This window comes from Rhipicephalus microplus, chromosome 4 (assembly GCF_043290135.1).
Source record: "Rhipicephalus microplus isolate Deutch F79 chromosome 4, USDA_Rmic, whole genome shotgun sequence".
NCBI lineage: Eukaryota > Metazoa > Arthropoda > Arachnida > Ixodida > Ixodidae > Rhipicephalus > Rhipicephalus microplus.
Window position 1 is genome coordinate 226,223 of NC_134703.1, and position 20,170 is coordinate 246,392.

Sequence of the window (20,170 nt, forward strand, 5' to 3'; positions counted from 1 at the left end):
TTCATGTTTTCATTAAGAAAGCTTCATTATGGTTGTCCAGTCGGTTTGAAGGGCAGTAGTCGCCAGCGCTGTGACTTTTTTTGCGCTGTAGAAGAACCTTCACTAAGGCTTTTACAGCTGGAATGTCTGGTGGAAATGTGCATGGTGTGTGCTTTCTCACGTTTTTGATATGTGGCCTCCCACTTACTTTTATAACAACCAATTACATAATATAAATTTGCTCTGTGTGGCACATTTGCCTCACGGCCCAAAGCTTACCAATATAATATTAAATATTCATGTTAACATTTATTATCACACTGACATAATAACTAAAAACCACCAATGCAGCCCATGTTTGTTTGAAATTAAAATACACTAAGCATTATAGCATGGAACCAGCGTTTGATTGTTACCGTTTGCCTGATTGTGGCTTTTCCATCGCTTCCAGAACGACTCTTCTATTGACGTCAACAAACTGGTTAAGGACAACCGCATCGATATCGAAGCTGCCGACTCAAAGCACTCTGGAACTTACCAGTGCACTGCATCGAACGGCTACGGCAATCCTGTTACGGATTACATCACCGTGAAAGTTCTCGGTAAGAATGGCAGCGTAAAAAAGAATCGAGGCTGCGGTTGAAACAAAGAAACTAAAATCCACTCATCTCCACGACGAGCTGGCAAAGCTCAGGGTACCGAGTAATCGTACGTAATCCGGGCGTTACCCCATATAATGCAAATTGACATAAAGTTTTATAGAAATGTAAATTTGTTTCGTGTCCCGGTCGTTTAGACAAAGCAAGGAAGATTTGGAAAATTGGTGGACTGGAGGATATTCCTCAAAAGTGAATCCAAGAACCCGCTCTCTTAGCAGTGTCAAGATACCATTTTAACAAGGACAATTTGTTGAGACATATAGTACCTCACCGTATGACTTTGTGGTACAAGTCTTCTTGAGAAGCTTCAAGATTTAGGCACATTTTAGTACAGATTAACTAATCAATACTTTTCTCAATAGATCGTTTTGGGGGGGGGGGGGGGAACAGCGATGTATTACCTTAGAATTAGCGTGTATATATGTGTATACGTTGAAGTCTATTGTGAAACATTTTACTTATGTCTCACATGTGTAAACTATAGCAAGTGTTGTGTACCGTGACCACAACGGAAGACAAGGCTATAGGTCCTAAAGAGCTTCTACCCTAAAAAGGACAACGTGGATACATAGAAGGCTACTTGTCACGATTTGCGATATGTTGTGTGGTATACTCAAGACTTCCCTAAAGCTAAGTGATATACCGAACTACAAGCGAATGTGCTCGCTGTTGAATTTGTGCTTAGGTAAACACTTCGCTGAAAACTCAAGTGTTTTGTGAACAATTAAACATGCAAGCATTGGCATTTGTGAGCTTCGTGAGCCATGGTACCGCTGAACATTATTCATGAAGCCTTTCATTAAGGAATCATTACGGGAAAAAAAGAAAGCGTTATAAAACAGATGCTCCTACTTTATGTATCCTATGCATGATGCAGCTGAAAACATATTTAGTACAGAGTTGATCACGGAAAACTAGCCCTGTACCATCTTTAACAGCAAAGGTAAAGCCAGTAGGTAGGGAGACGAAATAAACATAGCCGTGCTTTGCTGCTTTCCCATATGAAAAAAAAAAACAATAAAAGAGTACTTTGTTGCTTTGAGGTAGGAATATGCCATCTTGATTCTCGGCATAATATTCTGATATCCTTTTTATTTGTTCATTACTACTTGTTCATCACTGTTTTTTAATGTGCATTTCCCAAGTTTTATTCTACTCGGCCAGAAATTTCCTTTGCACCTTTGCATAGACATTTTGCTAGATTAGACGTAAATTGAAATTCTAAGTTTTATCTACTGCTTTTGGAAAGTTTTGGTTTGTTTAGGTGATATGTATTGTTGGCAAAAAACTGCTTGACGTGGTACCAAACGTCAATGTGATCATCTTCTAGGCAACAATGTTTTTTTTTGTTTTTTGTTTTTTTCTTCAAAATTAGGCATTTTTTTTATTTATTTTATTTATACAATACTGCAGGCCTAGGGCGGCCCAAGCAGGAGTGGTTTGTTTGTATATCAATGATGAAAACCAGATTTAAACAAAAAAAGAAATACAAATTGAGAGCAAGAAGAAATAAGCAATGAACAATCGAAGAAAACACCAGAGAACAGGAGAGGACTGATCAGTGCATATATCAGACATATGGCACATAAGAAGGGAAAAAAAAACGAAGCAAGGCAGCAATGATCATAACAGTAGCGTAGCACAGATTTTACACAACTAGATATGGGAAACCAATCACAGGATAAAGACACCGTTACAAATTTATTCTGCGAGCTGATTAAACAACTGAAGAACATTATTTGATAAGAGGGTTTCAGATGGTAAGGCATTCCAATCACTTATGGTGCGCGGGAAAAAGGAATGTTTGAATATGTTTGTGCGTGCAAAAATCGAGTTAAATTTAAAAGGGTGAAAGTTCCTGGTGGGTCTATGGGGCAAAAGGTTTAGATAAGGAGCGGGGTCGAGTGCAAGTTTACGGTTCCAAAGCTGATGAAGAAATTTTAGTCTTGTTATTTTGCGGCGGCTCTGTAAGGTCATGATGTTGTTTGTTTGCATTAAAGAGGTAGGCGAGTCATGTCGGCGGTAACAATTATATATGAACCGTACAGCCAGCCTCTGAATTTGCTCAAGTTTGTTAATGTCTTTTTTAGTGAACGGGTCCCAAACGATACACGCGTATTCAAGACGAGGCCTGATTAGCGTGTTATATGCAAGAAGTTTAACATGGGAGGGGGATTTTTTTAGTTTGTGACGTAAGAGGCCGAGCTTACGCCGAGTTGATGCACAGATTTTGTCGATAGGCATTGACCAGGTTAGATTATTTGTAAATGTTAAGCCGAGATATTTAAAGCTATTGGTTTGAGAAATTTCGACTCCCTTTACAGAGTAATTGAACATAAGAGGACATTTTTTATTAGTTATGTGCATGTACACCGTTTTAGTTTGGTTAAGCTTCATTCCCCAAGTGTCGCACCAATTAGATATTAAATTCAGGCTGTCGTTGAGGGTAATTTGGTCATTAGTTGATTCAACAGCTCTGTACAGAAGACAGTCGTCCGCAAATAAACGAATAGCAACGCTTTCGTGCACACAAGAGGTTATGTCGTTTATATATACCAGAAATAATAAAGGCCCCAGGACACTTCCCTGAGGCACTCCGGAGTTAACTGATCCAAGATCTGAAACGTGACCACCGACATCAACGAATTGTTTTCTATGTTCAAGGTATGAGGCAATCCACTTTATTAGAAGATGCGGGACATTAAGTGTATTACGTTTATAGAGAAGACCTGAATGCGAAACCCTGTCGAATGCTTTGCTTAGATCTAGGAATACTGCGTCAACTTGGCCGGACTTGTCGAGAACTGAAGAAAAGGTATGCACAATAGAAACGAGTTGAGTGGTAGTAGATAGGCCCTTACGGAAACCATGCTGGAAGGGTGTTAAAATATTGCGGGAATTTAAAAAGTCGACCAGGTAGTTGGAAATAATATGCTCCATGAGTTTGCTGCAGGAATTGAGAAGCGAAATAGGGCGATAGTTAGTAACGATGGCTCGATCGCCAGTTTTAAAAACAGGAACTGTATACGTGCAATACGCCACTTGGCGGGGACAACACCTTCAGAAAAGGAAAGACGGAATATAACAACTAGAAATTTAGCTATGGATTCGGCATACCGATAGAGAAACATGTTTGGAATCTTATCAGGGCCTACAGAGGATTTCAATTTAAGATTAAGTAACATTGCAACTATTCCTTCATAACTGATAAAGTCAGAGTTCAGTCCGGTTACATTACGTATCTCTCCAATATCATTACAAGGCACTGAATTAGAATAAACGGATTGAAAGAAACATTTATATTCATTCGCAATCAGCTGTTTATCGGTTATAGTTTGATTTCCTATTATTATGCTATTAATGTCGTCACGCCCTCTCGCATTTAGGTGACGCCAGAATTTTGAAGGATTAGTTTTAATAAAATTAGGCAAGGTAGTGGAATAGAAAAATTGCTTACTCGCACGAATTTTATCCACTAGTGTTTGGCGCAGGGTTCTGGATAACGAATTGTTTACCTTACGTTTTTTCAACCTTTTGATCTTGCGTACTAAATGAATGATATCGCGATTGATCCACGGGTTTGCGCGGCGCACCTTCTTCGTTTTCACGGGAATAAAGTTATCGATGCAGAAATGGCAAATTGTTTGAAACTTGTCTCATAGTAAGTTAACATCGTTATCGGCGAAGTTGTCGAGTTCAAAGTCTAAATAATCAAGAACACTTTCGTCGTTAGACCTACTGAAGTCTTTTACAGTTTTTTTGTCGAAATCATGCCCTAATCGTCCACCCAGTTGACACGTAAAAATTACAATTTTGTGATCAGACCAACCGTCTACCACTGCAACATCTGTTTCAGACAAGGTGGCACTGTGAAACACAAGGTCAAGAATTGAAGAAGAATTTCCTTGTACTCGCGTAGGAATGTTTACGGCTTGGTTAAGATTGCATGCAAGCATAATGTCGAAAACCAAGTGGTCATCGGAAGAGGGGGAAGATAAAGAGGGCCAGATAATATTTGGAAGGTTGAAATCTCCGGCAATAATAATGTTATTTTTAGAGAATCTGATTATATGATCATATAGTTTAGTCAAGAAGGAGGAATCAGCACAAGGCGCCCTGTAGACCGCAATTAAAATAAATGACTTGCCATTACAGCTTATACGCAGGCATAAACTTTCATGGCCGTCAATCTGCTCTAACGGATCAGCACTTACGTTACACCTAAGAACAACAGCAACGCCTCCGCCGTGCGAAGGCCTGTCCCGCCTATGAATGTGGTGGGAAGGGGGAACAATATCAGAATCGGGTATTCCATCATGAAGCCAAGTCTCCGATATTACGGTCACGTCAGGATCATGGGTTAGCAGGACAGATTCGAGTTCACTAGCTTTATTTACAATGCTTCTTGCATTGATGTTCAAAAGACAAAAATTATACAGGGGGATGGCAGTAGATTGTCATGTACTGACTTCGGGGCGAACAGTGGAATAAATTCTGACACGCGCGTTTTTCACATCATCCCAAATGTACACGTCATTGTCAATGTGAAGCTTATCGTTGAGAAGGTACACGTTTTTGCCGCTGTCTTTATCTGGTTTGGCACTTTCACGCAGCAACTTCCTTTTTCGGAGCGTTTGCCGAGAGTAGTCGTTTTCTATGAATATCTTGGTGCCTTTTAATTTCTTTGCGTTTTTGAGGATATTCATTTTTTCGCTAAAGTCTTGCAAGTGCAAAATTACGGGACGACTTAAACCCTCTGGACAATTTACACCTTTTTTTCCAAGTCTGTGAATTCTGTCAGTTGAGGTACATTTCACGCCCAACTTTTTATCAAATACTTCGCTGATTACTCGAGTATGAAGATCAGCGTCGGATTCATTCTCTACTTCAGATATGCCAAACACCACAAGGTTTGAACGCCGACTGCGATCTTCAAGATCAACAAGCTTTTCAGAGTGTTGGGTAACAGATGAACGTAGAAGCGTTAGCGTGTCATTCAAGGCAACATTGTTTGAGGGTATAGACTTCATGCTCTGAAGAGACTTGGCAATTTCGGCGACTTGAGAGTTAAGTGCGGCTATAGCTTCGTTTGATGCAAGCAACTGTACATTCAATTCAGATATCGAGTTAAAGATTTTTTCCTGTCCTTCTAGAATGAGCTTTAAAGTTTCAGCATGCGGGCCAGGGTTAGTCTCAATATCTCCGCAGAGCAAGAGTTTACAAACCAGAAGGCAGTCATACACCATAGTCATACATGTCCGTGGGCACGGCAAATTCGTTTTTTTCTCTTCTAACCACTACCACCACTACCTGCTCCAGTTGCTAAGGGCGAGGATAAGCGTGCATGCCCGCAGTTGGTATGGGAGAGGTAGTAAGAGCGGAGAGATAACACCTGTCGGCGCGCGGACACCGACAGACGCCTGACATGCATCGACTTACAAGTGCATTCGCATTTAAAAGAGGCGGAGTGGGTGTTATGAGTATGGTTCGATGTGCGTCCCGCAACCAACTGTCGCTACCACGTAAGCTACTGAAAGGTGGAATGTCTGCATGAACGTCGTACAGTATGTGCTGCCCGAAATAGCTGAACGCATGTTTGCAGGCAAGCCGACGGTGAAGACGTCGCTGCTGTGGTCGTCGGGCGTGGGCGGCAGCCTGAACGCCGAGCTGCTGTGCGTTACGCACTCGGACGTGCCCGGCACGACGCGTTGGCTGCGCACTGACGGCACGTGGCTGATGCACGGGGAGTCCGTGTCCCTCTACACCTCTGGCAACCACTACACGGCCCGTTTCAAACACGTCACCGAGCGAGACTACGGGAACTACACGTGCGAGTCCAAGAACAAGTTTGGCGTCACCTCGGACACCGTCGAACTTCAAGGTACTGCTGCGTGCTTACCTAAAGAGAGAGATATAAGGCATCATGAAAGGCAGGGAAGTTAACCAGAAAGCAAGTATCTGGTTTGCTACTCTGCACTGGGGGAGGGGAAATAGGAGATAGAAAAGTAAGGAAAAGGGAATGAGGGAAAGAGAGCGATGCGGGAGCGAAAACACACGCACACTAGAATGTCACAGTCGTTCGACAAGGTGGGTCGATCACAGAAACTTATGAGGGCCTTCGTCGCTTTTCGGCGTGAAGCTCGTACTTTTCGAATGGGCGCTTGTACAGTGTTGCTGCATGGAACCTTGCTGTTACTAAATCCTAATTTTCAGAAAGGTACTCATCCTGTCCCATAACATTTGTAAGCGTGAAAGACACATACGACGAACATAGTTTTACGTGTGTCTGGCGCTTACATTAAGTTATGAATCAGTAATAACTAGCCTGCTCTAAAGACCTCATCCTGGGGACACTCCGATTGTTCCGGTTATCGATACTCAGCGAATTACGTGTCGGTGCACCTTAGGTTGTTGTTTAACATAGAAGAGAAAGAACAAATGTTTATCAAAAGCAAGCTCCCTGTTTGCCCAAAGTGGGTGCCCTCCTTTTCTTGGGTAGTCGTGGGCCTTCGCCGTGTCTCTTGAACAAGGCTGCAATGATTCTTAAGGTGTGGGTCCGATAGCCTGGCCTCCCACTGCTCTTCAGATAGTGTTGCAGTGCTAGGGTTCTGTACGCATTCCCATATGGCATAGAGTCCGGGACAATACTTGCATATGTATGAGTGCTCAGTCGGTGAACTTCTGGCTAAAATACAGAAAACAGAGGAAGAAGACGCTGCTGACTCGTTAACGATATCTATTGTATTTTAGAACTATGACTGCTGGGTCTATTCTGTGGTGTAGTTTTTCTTTGAAACGTTTGAAATTTGTGATTTTGACAAAAAGAACTGTTCGGCATATTCAGTGCGCATCCCGTCGACTGTATAGTGGGGGGAATGTAAAATAGTGTCTGTGGATTTCAGAACGAGGGTTGTACGTTAGACTGACATATTCATTTAAAAATGAAAGACCTCACTTGATTTTGGGCGTGTTGGTACATCATACCGTAGTTTTCTAGCGCACAAATAAACACGGACATAGCGCCTGGCCCACCCTTCTTTATCCATCTTTTTTCATTCGCTCGAAAAGTACATCGTGTCCCCGCATCATGAGCAACCATTCAAAAGGCTGCCATGTAAAACACTTTAAGCCGTATGTGCATTGCGCAACCACAATGGTGTACGAGATCCTTCTGACCTGTGGCAAGTGCTACATAAGGCAAACAAGCTGCTGCGTCAATGATAGAATGTGCCAGCACGCGAATAATTTGAACAAGGACGTGAATGTGCAACTTTCTGTACATAGTAAAGCCTGCGCATGGGCTCCAATGTCCGTGATGTCAAGGTTTACTGGTAGAATAAAGAAAGAGCGACTCGTAAGCTTTTAGAAATGTTTTTCTTTTCTCTCAAATAAAAGGATGACAATTGTGTAAGTCAGACATGTGTTGTATTGTTCACCGAAGAACATGCCTTTTTTTTGGTCATAGAGTTCATGTGCAGATACACCTGTAACTTGCCGGAGGTCACTTGCGTGCCTGCAGGCTTGAAGCAGTATATATTCTGTATTTTATCAAAGTTCCTCTAAAGTCCTGCCGTGGTGGTCTAGTGGCTAAAGTACTCGGCTGCTGACCCGCAGTTCGCGGGAATGAACCGCTGCTCCATTTGCGATGGAGGCGAAAGTGTTGTAGGCCTGTGTGCTCACATTTCAATTCACGTTAAAGAACCCCAGGTGGTCGAAATTACTGATGCCTTCCACTATACGGCATCTATCATAATCATATGATGCTTTTGGGACATCAAACGCCACATATCGTTCAATCAAATAAATTTTTCTTTAATGTTGTAAGCAGCACCAGTGATGTGTTTCTGTTTTCTATCTTTGCGTGACACCATGATAATTTTCATAAACTCCGGACATGTGTATATAAGCGTTATGCAGCTGTGCTCATATCTGCAGCATATTGTAAAGAGTGCCATTTGACGTTTGTCCCTTACCACTCTTTCTGCAGCTGCACCGACCAGGCCTGTTGTGATGGCCGTCGAAGGTCCGAACTCGACAGCTTACCTAATCTCGCTTTCCTCGGTGGCTCCGTATCCCATCAGCAAGTACATGATCTACATCAGGGCGGAAAAGGTGAGCATGCATTCGAGGTATAGGAGACATGGATGACTCAACAAAGGCATTGATCGCAGTGGCCTAATATTTTGATCTGTACAATTCACACCAAGTGGAAACGCAACTCTAGACAACCTCATGAAACTGCGTACCATACCCACCATGCTGGTCTAATGATTATAGAGCTCCACTGCTGACCCGCAGGTCGCGGGATGGAATCCCTGCCACGGTGGCCGTGTTTTCAATGGAAGCGAAAATGCTTGAGGCTCTCGTACTAAGATTTAGGTGTACGTTAAAGAACGTAATCATATCGCGGTTTTCAGACGTTCAACCCCACCAGTTATTGTTCAAACCAACGTGCAATGACGATGGTAAGGATGGTATTAGGGACGTTACTAATATGTTTCAGCTTATAAAGTACAGCCATTTTTATAATAATGCCATAAAATTCCAGGGGGCAAAATGAGACGCCAGCTGGCAACAAAAGGGTGTTCCACTTTTGCCATCATGGCGGTGAACGAAGCTCAGTTACACTCCCAGTATTAAACAAACATAAATATGCAATAATATAGAAACGTGGCCATTGCTACAGTTCGATTGATGAGAATAAAATGTGTCATTCGAAGGTTTTAGGTTCATTCTCAACCTGTGGCAACTCGATGTTCCATCCCTTTATTTTTTTAGAGTAAAGTAATAATTACTTTGCTGGCATTCAAACGTACAAGTAATGTCTCCTTTACCTATTTTTGTTTCCATTAGGTTGCCTATGAAGAAAAAGTGATAGCTTCACCGCAAAGGCAAAGCAATGAATGCAATAGCAACAAATCGGAAAGTCACGCGAAAAATAGCAAGAAGATCGAAACGTGCCCCACGTTTATCACGCACGAAACGTACTCACAAGTACAGATGAACGCGAATAAGTGTGTCAGTTGTTACTTCGCTGTGCCTGAAAAGCGCGCCCTTTTCGCAAACGGAGACTGCGCAACGAGTGCAGTGACCCCTGTGCGCCCGGTAGGAATCGTTCCGGTGAAAGCCCGAGGTGTACGATTGTCCCCACCGCGAGATAGCGAGCGTACTCGTGAGTGTCCCCTCCTCGCGGGGCAAAGCGTACGTGGGAGATGAGAGCGCGCGTCGCCGCCTCGTGACGATCTGGCGACGCGCGCTCGTTGCTCCATCTCGCTGGTAATGCTGAAAATACGATAGTTCCCCCGCCAGAGGTAAGTGGTAGATATCAATAGCTTGCCGCTTTAACGTTCAAGGGTGTGCTTTTTCGTGGGCTCAGTGGCTAACTTGTCGCACTCTTAATCCACAGATAGGACGTTCAATTCCGTGACCCACAGTCATTTTTTGATTTATTATTTTCTTTCTGGCGTTTTTACATATACAAATACGTATAGATATACGGTGAATGATGGTGACGCGGACGTCAACGCCGGCGGCAACATCCAGCCGAAACTGACCATATAATTGACCGCAATAAAAAAAAACACGTTGATCAATACCTCCTCTTTCGTGCAACCGCGTATGAGAAAGACATTGCAATGACACAAAACTTACATGATGCTAACATACGACGTAATGAATGCATAAATCGTACAATTTGAACGTGTTCTGCTAGGGGCACAACAGTAATTGTTGAAGACCCCGACACACTTTTCACTCTAGCTCATAAGACAAACGTCTTATGAAATGAACTAGGTCTTTGCTGAACGCACCGCACTGCTACTGTATTGATACATTGACATGGTGCCTCCGTAGATGATCGAGTTGAACAATATATATATATATATATATATATATATATAATACAAAGTCTTTGTGAGTTTGATTTCAGAAGCCATGTAAAAAAGAAAAAAATTTGGCAGTAGTTTTTGTAGTTATTTCATTTCGAAGCGCACGTCAGACGCACGTGGTGAGAAAATTATGCTTGAACTATTTGCTAACCGAGTCGATTCACTGTAATATACAGCAGCTATTGCCTATGTAGCATTAACTTTTACTTTCCCTTCAGAAATATAATTACCTCGTTATCAAGAGCACTTCTATTTGTAGAAATAGTCAAAGAAATGAGAAAAGACAGCCACCACAGATTTTTCACGCTTACCTAACTCGTCTGCCTCACTCCGTTTACTGCATCAGCCATGGTGAGCGACATTGAATGCATGAGATTCTTGTTTAGTAAATAATATCAGGCACACCGTACAACAACTGATTGCAGGCTGCACCATGTAACATACTTTCAGGCCTGGTACATTTCATTTTTATGCTTTTGCTAAAACTTTTAACTACTTTTAGTGGCATCTTAGCAAAATAATTGTATCTGTTTAAACCATGTATTGTTTTCTGAAGCTTCCCTTACCCAAGGCTAAAGATCTTTCTTCTAATTTTCATTAAGTACAATATTATGTTCTTTTACTTTATTTCCTACTTTGTGATTTTGGTTTCGCAATTTTTACGTAATATACTTTGTCTTTTTTGTGTGTTGATATCGGAGGTGAATTCAGAGCTCAGAAGTAGTAATTACAATAGCGTATTCAAAAATCGTTTTTGTTATAGAGGAGGACGCATTTTGTAATGTCCTAGTTCTTGTTTTTTCTTTGTTTGCTTCGCTATTACGGGGTTATTTCTTTCAGAAAACGCCGTGACATATGATTGTGTGACAGAATGTTGATGCAGGTGGATCCAGGCAGAAAATTGTCAATACCAAATTTGAATTGTTCATACTACAAATTGATAAAATTGTTATTGCATTTCTGCACAAGTGTGTTCTGTGTTCTTCAATGTTTCTCTGGAACATTCTTTCGCCTCCTCTATCTGACTTATGTTACTAACGTTTCTGTCTCTCGATCCCTCTCTTGTTTAGCGTCAACCGAATTTGTATTGTTGTGCCCAAGTATTTAAACATCCGTTTCTTTTCCTGCCAGCACGCTCAAGACGTTGAAGAGTGGCGGAACATCACGATTCCAAGAAGCCACGGCCACGACATGCAGAAGATGGGATCCAAGGCTGCCACGAGCTACCTGATAACCAACCTCGAGCCTGAAACGCGATACCAAGCGTACGCTGTTGCCATCAACGAAATGGGCACGAGTGGTCTCACCAGCTTTGACTTTATGACCGCATTCGGTGAGCCGGCATGCCAGCCTGAATGGGAAACACATACAGCGAAACTTTTTTCCGACACAAGCGCGGACTTATTGTGTTACGGTTACAGTAGATCACAACATACTATGTGATTCCACCGCTCGCTCTTGCGCTTCCAGAGGACATCTAGACATAGATAATTATCATGAACTGCTGCTTCATACCTGTTTTCTTAAAGGGACCCTGCAACATTTTGGTGAACATGGTCATAATATGCGGTCAAATGGTAGTCCAGGCTCCGGCAGACGTGTGAGCCAAGCATTATAGCACAGCAGGTGGCATAAAACCTAAAACTACTTCTCAAAATCAGATTGAAGTTGCTCCATATTCACTTGACAAATGATGCCACAAGCCCAAATTACGATACCACATGCAAAAAGACCACCGCCATTGGTTGACTTGAGCACCGTGAACTGCGTATTTGCTGCAGCTGCCGCCGGATGTCGCTACCTGCTTGCACGCTCACGCTTGTGATCACACTGAAAGTAAGTCGTAGGATAAAAAAAAGATAAAAGAAAGAGTGCAAATCCGTCACACGCTCTGAAGAAGGGTCGTACCTTCTTGCTTCCTTTTCATTCCCTCAGCCTACCTTTCAGCGTGCTCACTTGAAAGAAGAGAGAAACCGTTCAAAGCGTGCTGCTAATCTCTATAGCTCAGCTCGTGCTTGATGGATTCCAAAAACTTTTACGCAATTTGATCAGTGATGTAATGAACTCCTCTAATGAAGCTGTTTGATGATTACTTTTAAAACGTGTTTCAAGGTCCTTTTAAACATCGTTAGCCACAAATAGTCACCGTGAAAGCGGCTATGCACTGCGGCACACTCACACCATGCTCGTTCGCATTGAAAAGGCACTGTCGTTATTATAAAACAGTCATAATTGCACTTACGTACGCATATAGAAAACTGACTTTTGGGCTTGTTAGTTTGTTACATTTGCTGAATCCATAGCGCTGAAAACACAGGCACAAAGATGAGGACAGGACATTTGCGATTCATAACCAAATCTTTATTTTTGAAACCTGTTTTGCTGATGCTCAGTAATAATATAGCAAGAACTGTATCAAACGTGCTAGCCAGCATCATCTATATTTGCAATTTCATTTGCTCTCAGAGTAATAGAGGGGGCGTTGACACTGTTGACACCTTTGTCTGCAATCAGACTGCCCTCGTATATTTCTCAGGAATTCTTATCAATGTTCCCATGCAAAACTACATATTATTTAAATTAAGTTAAACAACTGCAAACTACACATTCATTAAGTAGAGGTAAAAAACCGCAGTCGCTGCAATGCACTAACACGTGCTCGTTGCGCCATAAGTTTATTCTGCTTGTGCTCCCTTAGACTGCCATTCAGGTATTTTCCTTGTCTTCCCTACATTTGCAGTAAACGTCGAGGGTGCGCACAGAAGCAGTAGTGCCATTTTGCAGCCTGTGAACAAATTACTGTTCGTCGCTGGTACATTTGGGAGGCAACAAATCTGAAAAATTATAACTCGTGGAAGTGTTGCCTTCATGTTGTGTTTTGTCTTACCGACAAAACATGATATGGAGAAGGAGAGAATGGCGTTTTGTGAAAGGGAGATGTCAAACACACTCTCCCTAGATTCAGCTTACAGAGAACCGCTAAACGTGACTCTGATGTTGATGATGATGACCATGTTATGTGTTGTTTTATGGGGTTTGATGACCAAAAGCACCAAGTATCGAGAGAAGTGATGTGAACAATAATTATGGATGGTAATTGTCTAACGACCTTGCCAGCCGTTCCTCCCATGGTTGTTTAAGTTGACATAGGAAGCTATCTTTGGTAGTTTTGTCCACAATAAAAGTTTGCAAGTTTTCTTCAGCACCAAGAAAAGTAACGACCATTGGTCCTATTCTCACTTTTTTGTAGCATAATCGAGGCCAAAGCGCGATCGTCAAATTGCACTGTACGTCAGTACTTTCACTTGCGGTTCAGCTCAAACGACAGTAAACTAAGTGCCGATGAAATGTACATTTCTGATTCAGTCTCGTTCACACAGATCATCAACAAAACACAGCTGTTCATTAACGTTCATAGCTATGAAAAAATTATTCGTGGTAAGGGGAACACATACCATACATCAATGCTGGTTCAAGTGGTCTGTCTGTGCATGCTGAAGTCGGTGCTCTGTGCGTAACATCAGCTTGTCACTGTCTAAGATCACACAAGTGGTGTTATTGGGTACAGGTGGGTACGTTAGTTTATTATTCTAGCATATTTGAAAGATAATGGATGGCCATCCAAATTGTATGTCTGATCTGTTTATGCGCTGAGAAACAAACACAGCAATTTTTATAACACACGTGAGTGAACACATAAAACACATACATGCACTCCTTTTTGCTCTGAAGTATTAGTGCCAAGTTAACCGCCATTAAATGTAGTTTCGGTTGACTACAACTGGAACAACGTCAATGATTTGAATGATTTATGTGCTTATTAGTAAGGTAGATTTAGAACTTGAATGTTTAGGCAACTCAATGCCTAGCGCAGCCACTGGCATAAATAGCTTGCCTCTTTCACTGCTAACTATGGCATTGCCGAACCACCTTTTTTTTCGGGTTTGTGCTGAGGCTACGGTTGTGGTGCTTAACATCTTAAGTTTTTCTCTTGTGTTGCGGCAATGTTTGTTATTTATTTTCTTACTTGCTGCATGGTGGTATACAGCAGTTGCTTATTATTATTTCCACCTCATGCAGCCCTCCCTAAGCAGCCATTGAGTACCAAAGCCAGCGAGGAAGTTGAAACTGGTCTGCAAGCTAATGACCCTGGTAGTGACCCCGAAAGATTTTTTTCTTTTGGTTCATGACCTAGCATGCCACTCTTCCCGGAGCATGACCTCAGTCATTGCTTGCTGCACCATGTCATTATGCATGAGTCATCGGTATTGCTTCTGTCTCACTTTCTTTTTCTTTCTTTCTATTCTATCTATGTTGCATTCAGATAAATGACCGAACTATACACTTGGTACGTTTGTCAAAACAAAATGTAAGATCCTCTAGATTTGTTTATCCTACTCAAGCTAATTTTGTATCAATGTTTTCGAATGTTCATTACCATTAACGGCAGCTAATGAAAAAATTCTACGCTTTGAGAGTCCGACATAATACACATGCTGAATGAGCATACAGACATCTAATGAAGTCTCTTTGATCTTGAAGACCCGCTTCAACTGGTATGAAATGAATTTTACCTAGTCCGGGTTTCCAGGGCTTTTTCTTGTATTTTCATTTCGTTAAGCTTAGACATTGTCAAACGTTTAATGAACGCTCTCTTAGCTCCTTTTGCATTTCTGATGCCACGGATAGCAAATGAAGCAAATAAATCTCTCACTCAAGCTTTACTGTTCCTTAATTTTTGTTAATTAGCTCATTAGTACTTGTGCTTTTATATAATTTTCTGAATCGCACTGGAGTGAATATTTTATCATCTTTTCTCGCACGAAAACCACAAAAACAGGCCACTTTTTGCAAACGGTACTGTATCGAAGCAACAGCTGCGAGCCAGCCGAATTCGTTACACTTACTAGACCTGTACATCACGATACACATTACGCATTACCATGATAAGGTTTTTGTTACTTCCGTTAGTAATATAGCCGCTTTTTAAGCAATGAGAGAGGGAAGTAAAATCGTTTTCGTGGTGTCTGATGCCAAGCAGCGCATTCAGCCCACTCTCTTTCGCCAACATCTTCGTTCCGCACTGCACTCAAACCTCAATATAACAAACCTAGATATAACGTAATATCGGTCGCAACAAAGTAAAGGAAGAACAGTGTTGTTGTATATATATATATATATATATATATATATATATATATATATATATATATATATATATATATATATATATATATATATATATATATATGTAAGGAATGTATCTTTATAACAAACTTTTGTGTATATCAAACATATTTTGTGTAAGATGCAACTTTGTTATAATGAGGTTTGAGTGTTGGTAACAAACGCATGAGTGGCATGCCCAGAACATGCCGCCATTAACGAGAAAAAAAAAAGCGGCACGCTCCGTTGTATATCTCCGTGCTGAAGAAAGGCGCACATTTGCTTTTTCTCTACTTGCAGATGCTTTACAAGAGCAGATCAAGGATAGCGGCAACGGAAACGCCGGCACCCGAGCCACCATCTTCAGTCCGCACATGGTCGGATGCGTCACGGTGGCCCTGCTGTCGATTTTTTTCTGCTGAACACGTCGATCGCCATGAGCCGAATAGTTTTTCTTTTGCCACCTGTGGACTACGTTTGACACAACACACACAGCGTCGCCGCTGACCAACGAACTATTATTTTTATTTTTGAAGCGGCACACATCTACCATCTTTCTCTTTCGTTCGTATTACTCACGATGAAGGGCGTCCACGAGTGATGGTTATAATAATTACGTTCATTTTTAATTCTTTCTCCTATCCTTTCTTACTCAAAAGGTCCACGTGTAACTTAAAAAGTCCTTCCGATGTTGTTCATGGTGTTTATTATTATTATTTTTAATATTTTGTGCATGCATCAGTTTCTGCATTTCTACTCTTCATGCATTATTTTTTTTTCGTGATCTGCCAAGTGTTCGCTACGCGGAGAGTCATGTGAGAAAACGTTAGCGGATTGACAGTCACACACAGACGGGCGTTACAGCGGTTTCTTCTATCGTCCCGTGCTGTGTGCACTTTGACGCATCTTGCGCGATAAAAAAAAAAAGGATACTGTGGGACACACCCAACGAACTACTTCTTACAAAACGACCCTCAGTGTACGCGCATCTTGTGTCATTCGCGTAACGAACGGCTACCCACACTCACACAACACCCGAAAACTCGTAGTGATCTTGCTATAAACATTCACTCTGTCCCGCTTCGTAGGATACATTCAACACTGGATTCTCATTCTCTCAAGATTTCCCTCTTATCAGCAGAATCTCTTTCCGCAAAGCGTATCAGTGTAGTGACCAAGGCATCTGAGAAGTCGGAAGGTGAAGAATAGACTAGCGATGCACGCGTTGGGGGCGTAAGTGGGACTTTTAATGATCGAGTTTTTTTCTTTACTCTTCCTCGCACATTTCGCGCAGTAATGTAGTGAGTGTTACGCCCTAAGCGCAATCACATTAAGACTCATTTGTTATGTCTTCATCCGTGGCGCTTATTTCATGTACTGCCATCCAAAGCATAGAAATTCTTTAAAAACCTTCCAACTATTAACGCTCTTGCTGGACTTGAGCGAACTCTTAGCACTTATGATATTCAAAGGTTCTGTACTGTGTTTCTATACATCATCCTCAGTTCTCATGGTGAGGTTACAAATCTCTCATCCTATATCTCTAACCAATGGCTCAAGCTTTATTGAGAGCACAAGATTTGGCGAGTCAAGTCAATCTATAGGAAGTATTTTATGTTTAAACACTTAAAATATAGTGCGGTAAACAGCGGCTTTTTACGCTTCAATGGCCCATCAAAAGAGCATTATCACGCGAGCCATTACTCTTCCCTGCCTTTCATGATAACTATATTTTCTTTTTCCGGTGGCAACTTGGGAGCTGTCACAGTTATCGCCTTACTGTACAATACTACGCTGTCAAGCCCTGCTGGCATAATTTGTTTGTGTGCCCTCGGACTGACCTGTCGTGTTCTGTGAAATTGGTGGTCGCACTAAAATGCGTCAATCTTATCTTCCTGTCAATCTCTTCTTTGTTGTTTTTTTCTCGATTTTTTTTTCAATGATTGTGAATCACAATGTCTTGTCACGCTCGTTTTGTATAGCTTGTTCTATTGAAGCTGTAAAAAAAGAAAGCATATATATGTAGCGCAATATTATTGCTCTTTATTTTTTCTTTCTATCTTTTGTATTCATTACTTTCATTGTCCAGAGTGTCAGCTTCTGTGTTCTTGGACTGAAGAATGTTATACATAGAAATATATGCTGTTCTTTTTTTTTTTCGTGTCTGCAAAGTATTGCGTCGGATAGGAGAACGAAAGGACAAAAAAAAATAGAGCGTACGAAAGTGGCTTTGTCATGACTAATTACACTAATCTAGCAAGTAGCAGTCCTGTTCTGAACGTATAATCATTCTCGTTGCGTAAACGCCGGCTTCTGTCTTACTCTTTGGACAGCCATGTTCGTGGCAGCTTTCTGACTGCTCAAAACTCTGTCTCCGTTTAAGGAAATTAGGCTAGACTCATTTGCATCACGGTGACAGGTGCTACTTCAAGGACGAGATGGTGGAATACGATGTTTACAGCTGCTCTATTGTCCTTATTTCCGGGGAAGAAAAGTCAAACGAGCTACTTCTGTTGTTAAGTGTGAAATTTACACTTATTTGAAATCATTTTTTTCAGAGCTTCCCCGAAGGCACCTGGCCATCAACATTCAAAGAGTTCTTCGTGTAAAATAATTTCATTTGAGCCATTATCTATAGGTTTCCGACAGTTTGGTTAGTTGGCGTGCAGTGCGATATACGTACATTTAAATAAAACGTCCGAGAATGTGAGACAAGACACCTTGGGATGCCGAGAAAACGTCGTGGCGCCTGTCACCTCACTTATTCAAAGTAAATGTTGACAAAGTGCGTCTATCTGTTAGTGTCACCAGTGTAGAAACGTAATCCAGGATCTGAGACGAACACATACTTTCAAATTATCTGCTGAAATACGAGGTATATGTCCACCAATAACTGAATGCTTAGCTGTCGCAAATATATTTATCGCGTAAACTGAAAGCACAGCGTGTGCGTAATAAGCTGCAGAATATTACTCTGGTCCGCTTAAATTTTCTTGAACAATTTTAGATGAGACGCAAAGAGAATTCTGTCGACTGTCGAAAGAGCAATGGTGGCTGACTGAAGAAGCGGCGATTGCTACAGTAGACGGATCGGCCGGCGTGCCAGAGCACCACTGCTACTCTGCTGAATCTAGGAGAACAATAAAAATAAAGTTGAGTGGCATGCATTAGTGTTTTGACCGCATCCGGTCTCTGCTCGAGTATTTATTGCACCAAAGAGCAGTAGGCCAGTCCCATGATTCACTTAAATCCCGGTCACCTTCACTTGCGTGTTGCAACGTTGTTGTAGCCTTCTAGCACCTGTTTAGAGTGTCGCGCCCAAAATATGATGAAAGAATGTTAGTGGTATAGTGAACATGATTACTCGGAGTTCTAAAGCTATAGAGCGCCAAGTATTTTTGTTAACTGTACAATGCGAGGTAACGAATGGTTCTTGAAAGGTTCCCTTGTGTGTTTGCTTTCTTTTTTGTTTTTCTGGGCGTTCGAACACTTCGTCACGCTCCTGTAACCTATACTGCCATCTATTTAAACTCTCGATACTGATGCTGAAAGCTAGAAAGCCTAGATTTGTCTTGTCAAGAAACGCTGCTGGCTTATGCTATTAGCAGTGAGCGGCAAATATGTGTACATTAACTGAGCGAGAGACCATCTTCTAATACAACCCAACAGTTGGTTGAAAAATAAATGTTTTGAAGCACGACCAAAGGCAAAATTTAGTCGTTAACCACATAAGCAGCTCATTTTCAAAGTAATGATTGTAAATGAGGCTCTCAAATAACGTGTTCTTTTTTTTCCCTCTCGGTTGTTTCCCATTGAGCCTAGGTGACATGTCAGGATGTACATTCCAAGCTACTGTGACAGAAATTATTTGCAGTTGCGGCGTATCTGTTTTCAGTTAACATAATTTCGCCGGCGGCAGCAGTCACACCAAAGTGCCTCTGAGTTTGCAAGCATTACGATAAAAAAAGCTAAAAATATATAGAACGATTAGTGTGGCATATTTATCTCAAACATTCTAAAGGTCCTATACCCAGCTATTCTCTTTAAAACTGGCTGGTAGATCTGACTGGTAGATTTTCCCTACGCTCTCTAAGAAAGACCACCTCTTCAGTGAGTAATACTTGAAATGACCGTTCTGTCGAATCATTTGGTTGCATTTCCCGATAGCGCCTTGCTTTTGCATACTGAATGCTTCTTTCAGTAGCTCCTAGTGATGCGGTGGAGCCGATGTGATGAGCAACTTTTACACATGCACCTAATGTGATGTGGTCTCGCAATACAGACAACGCCCGACGAGCAGTTGTCGCTGCTGCAAATAATTTCTCTTGGCATTTGGAATATACAAGAAAAGCAGTTTGGTCTTGTGGATTTTGTGAATGTTCTGTCAATAAAGTCAAATACAACCAAAGGTTCAGCGTGTGTGTCTGCGATTCGTACAACATCACCTACGTGACATAGTGGCACGTTTACCTGAATATT

At 41.6% G+C, this 20,170-nt stretch overlaps 1 protein-coding gene across 3 annotated transcripts in view; it reads left to right on the forward strand.

Moving 5' to 3' along the window:
- Positions 1 to 16,592, forward strand: part of LOC142814139 (limbic system-associated membrane protein-like) — a 214,853-nt gene extending 198,261 nt beyond the window's left edge. For 2 of the 3 annotated variants that reach the window (XM_075892077.1, XM_075892078.1), the window contains 6 exons: positions 431 to 581; positions 6,241 to 6,519; positions 8,626 to 8,750; positions 11,657 to 11,858; positions 14,606 to 14,677; positions 15,992 to 16,592. In XM_075892077.1, the coding sequence (XP_075748192.1) occupies positions 431 to 581; positions 6,241 to 6,519; positions 8,626 to 8,750; positions 11,657 to 11,858; positions 14,606 to 14,677; positions 15,992 to 16,113 (951 nt within the window). In that variant the 3' untranslated portion in view covers positions 16,114 to 16,592. The remainder of the gene's footprint in view (positions 1 to 430; positions 582 to 6,240; positions 6,520 to 8,625; positions 8,751 to 11,656; positions 11,859 to 14,605; positions 14,678 to 15,991) is intronic. The other variant, XM_075892079.1, reaches the window with a different exon arrangement.
- Positions 16,593 to 20,170: the final 3,578 nt, after the last annotated feature.